At 49.6% G+C, this 1,077-nt stretch overlaps 1 protein-coding gene across 1 annotated transcript, besides 1 other annotated feature; it reads right to left on the minus strand.

Moving 5' to 3' along the window:
• Tc00.1047053441967.9 (hypothetical protein, conserved) lies at positions 1-1,077 on the minus strand (the record flags this gene model as incomplete). The annotated part of the gene is made up of 1 exon (XM_797062.1): positions 1-1,077. A coding segment is annotated over one exon (1,077 nt), but the record flags the coding sequence as incomplete, so codon positions are not given.
• Positions 1-1,077: a sequence feature (heterozygous, non-Esmeraldo-like haplotype).

Consider the following 1,077-nt stretch of genomic DNA (forward strand, 5'->3'; position numbering starts at 1 on the left):
AACCAAAAGCGAGAGGGAAATGCAAGAGGATTATCATCTAAACCAGGGGTAAATGGCATCGTGGCTCCAGTGTAACGCACAATAATGGCCTTCTTGCCGTTTTCAGACATCCGCTTGTAAAGACGTTCCAACACGGAGGTTTTACCACATGAGTGACCCGCCTCTACAAAATGCACCGGTTTAACGGCAGAGGGCGGGATGGAGTAGCAGTTCAATACGGAGGTGAGACGATCCTCCACAAGTTTTGCCGTCCCAAAGAGTTGCTGCAAACCAAGCGCTTCTGCCGCATTGAAGCCATGACGAAATTCATCGGCTCCCCTGAAGGTGTCAAAAAGTGTCGTGCGTGCCACACGGATGGTGTGTCGCTTCAGACGATGCAATAAAGAGAAATACTCGTTCTGCACTGTGTCTTCTGTCCACGATGTGGAGGAGGGTGGGGGAGGTGGCTGCGGATGTCCAGGCCACTCACCAAGCTTAACATTATAATTGGCCGTACCTGCCAAAAAGACTCCGCTTGTTAGTGTGGGGGCAGCTACATTCATAGAGGAGTTGGGTGTAGTCCCCGGCGTGTGAGCATCGGGCCCGCCAGATGATAAAATGTCTAAATCATTTCTATCTAAATCATCCGCCTCCTGTTCCCCGGTGCTATGAAAGACAAAATAACGTACAGGCAGATTTCTTAGCTGCAATACGGACGCCGCCTGCCTCAATAATCCAGGAATCCGTTCTAAAGCTAAAAAACCATGATCACGTAATGAATGGAGTTCTTTTGGCATGCTAGGGGCTCGCGCTTCCAATACCTTTAGTATGGCTTCATTGAGGGTGGCGTACGCCTTTTCACGAATCTCTGCTTCAGCTTGGCTATCAAGCACCACCTTCCCTGTCGTATTGCCACCATGATCGGCATGTCGTTGAGCTATGTATTCTTTTCGTACACTTGCCAACACCTTTCTTGCAAGGCTGTAATAATGTTCCAGGGTACAGACATGTCCGGGACTCATGGAAGATGATGTGGTATCCATAGCAGCAATTGCAGCAGCTTGCTCTGCGATGGCTTCATTCGCATTTTCCGTCCCC

The sequence above is a fragment of the Trypanosoma cruzi genome, genomic scaffold (genome assembly GCF_000209065.1).
Source record: "Trypanosoma cruzi strain CL Brener 1047053516273 genomic scaffold, whole genome shotgun sequence".
Lineage (NCBI taxonomy): Eukaryota > Euglenozoa > Kinetoplastea > Trypanosomatida > Trypanosomatidae > Trypanosoma > Trypanosoma cruzi.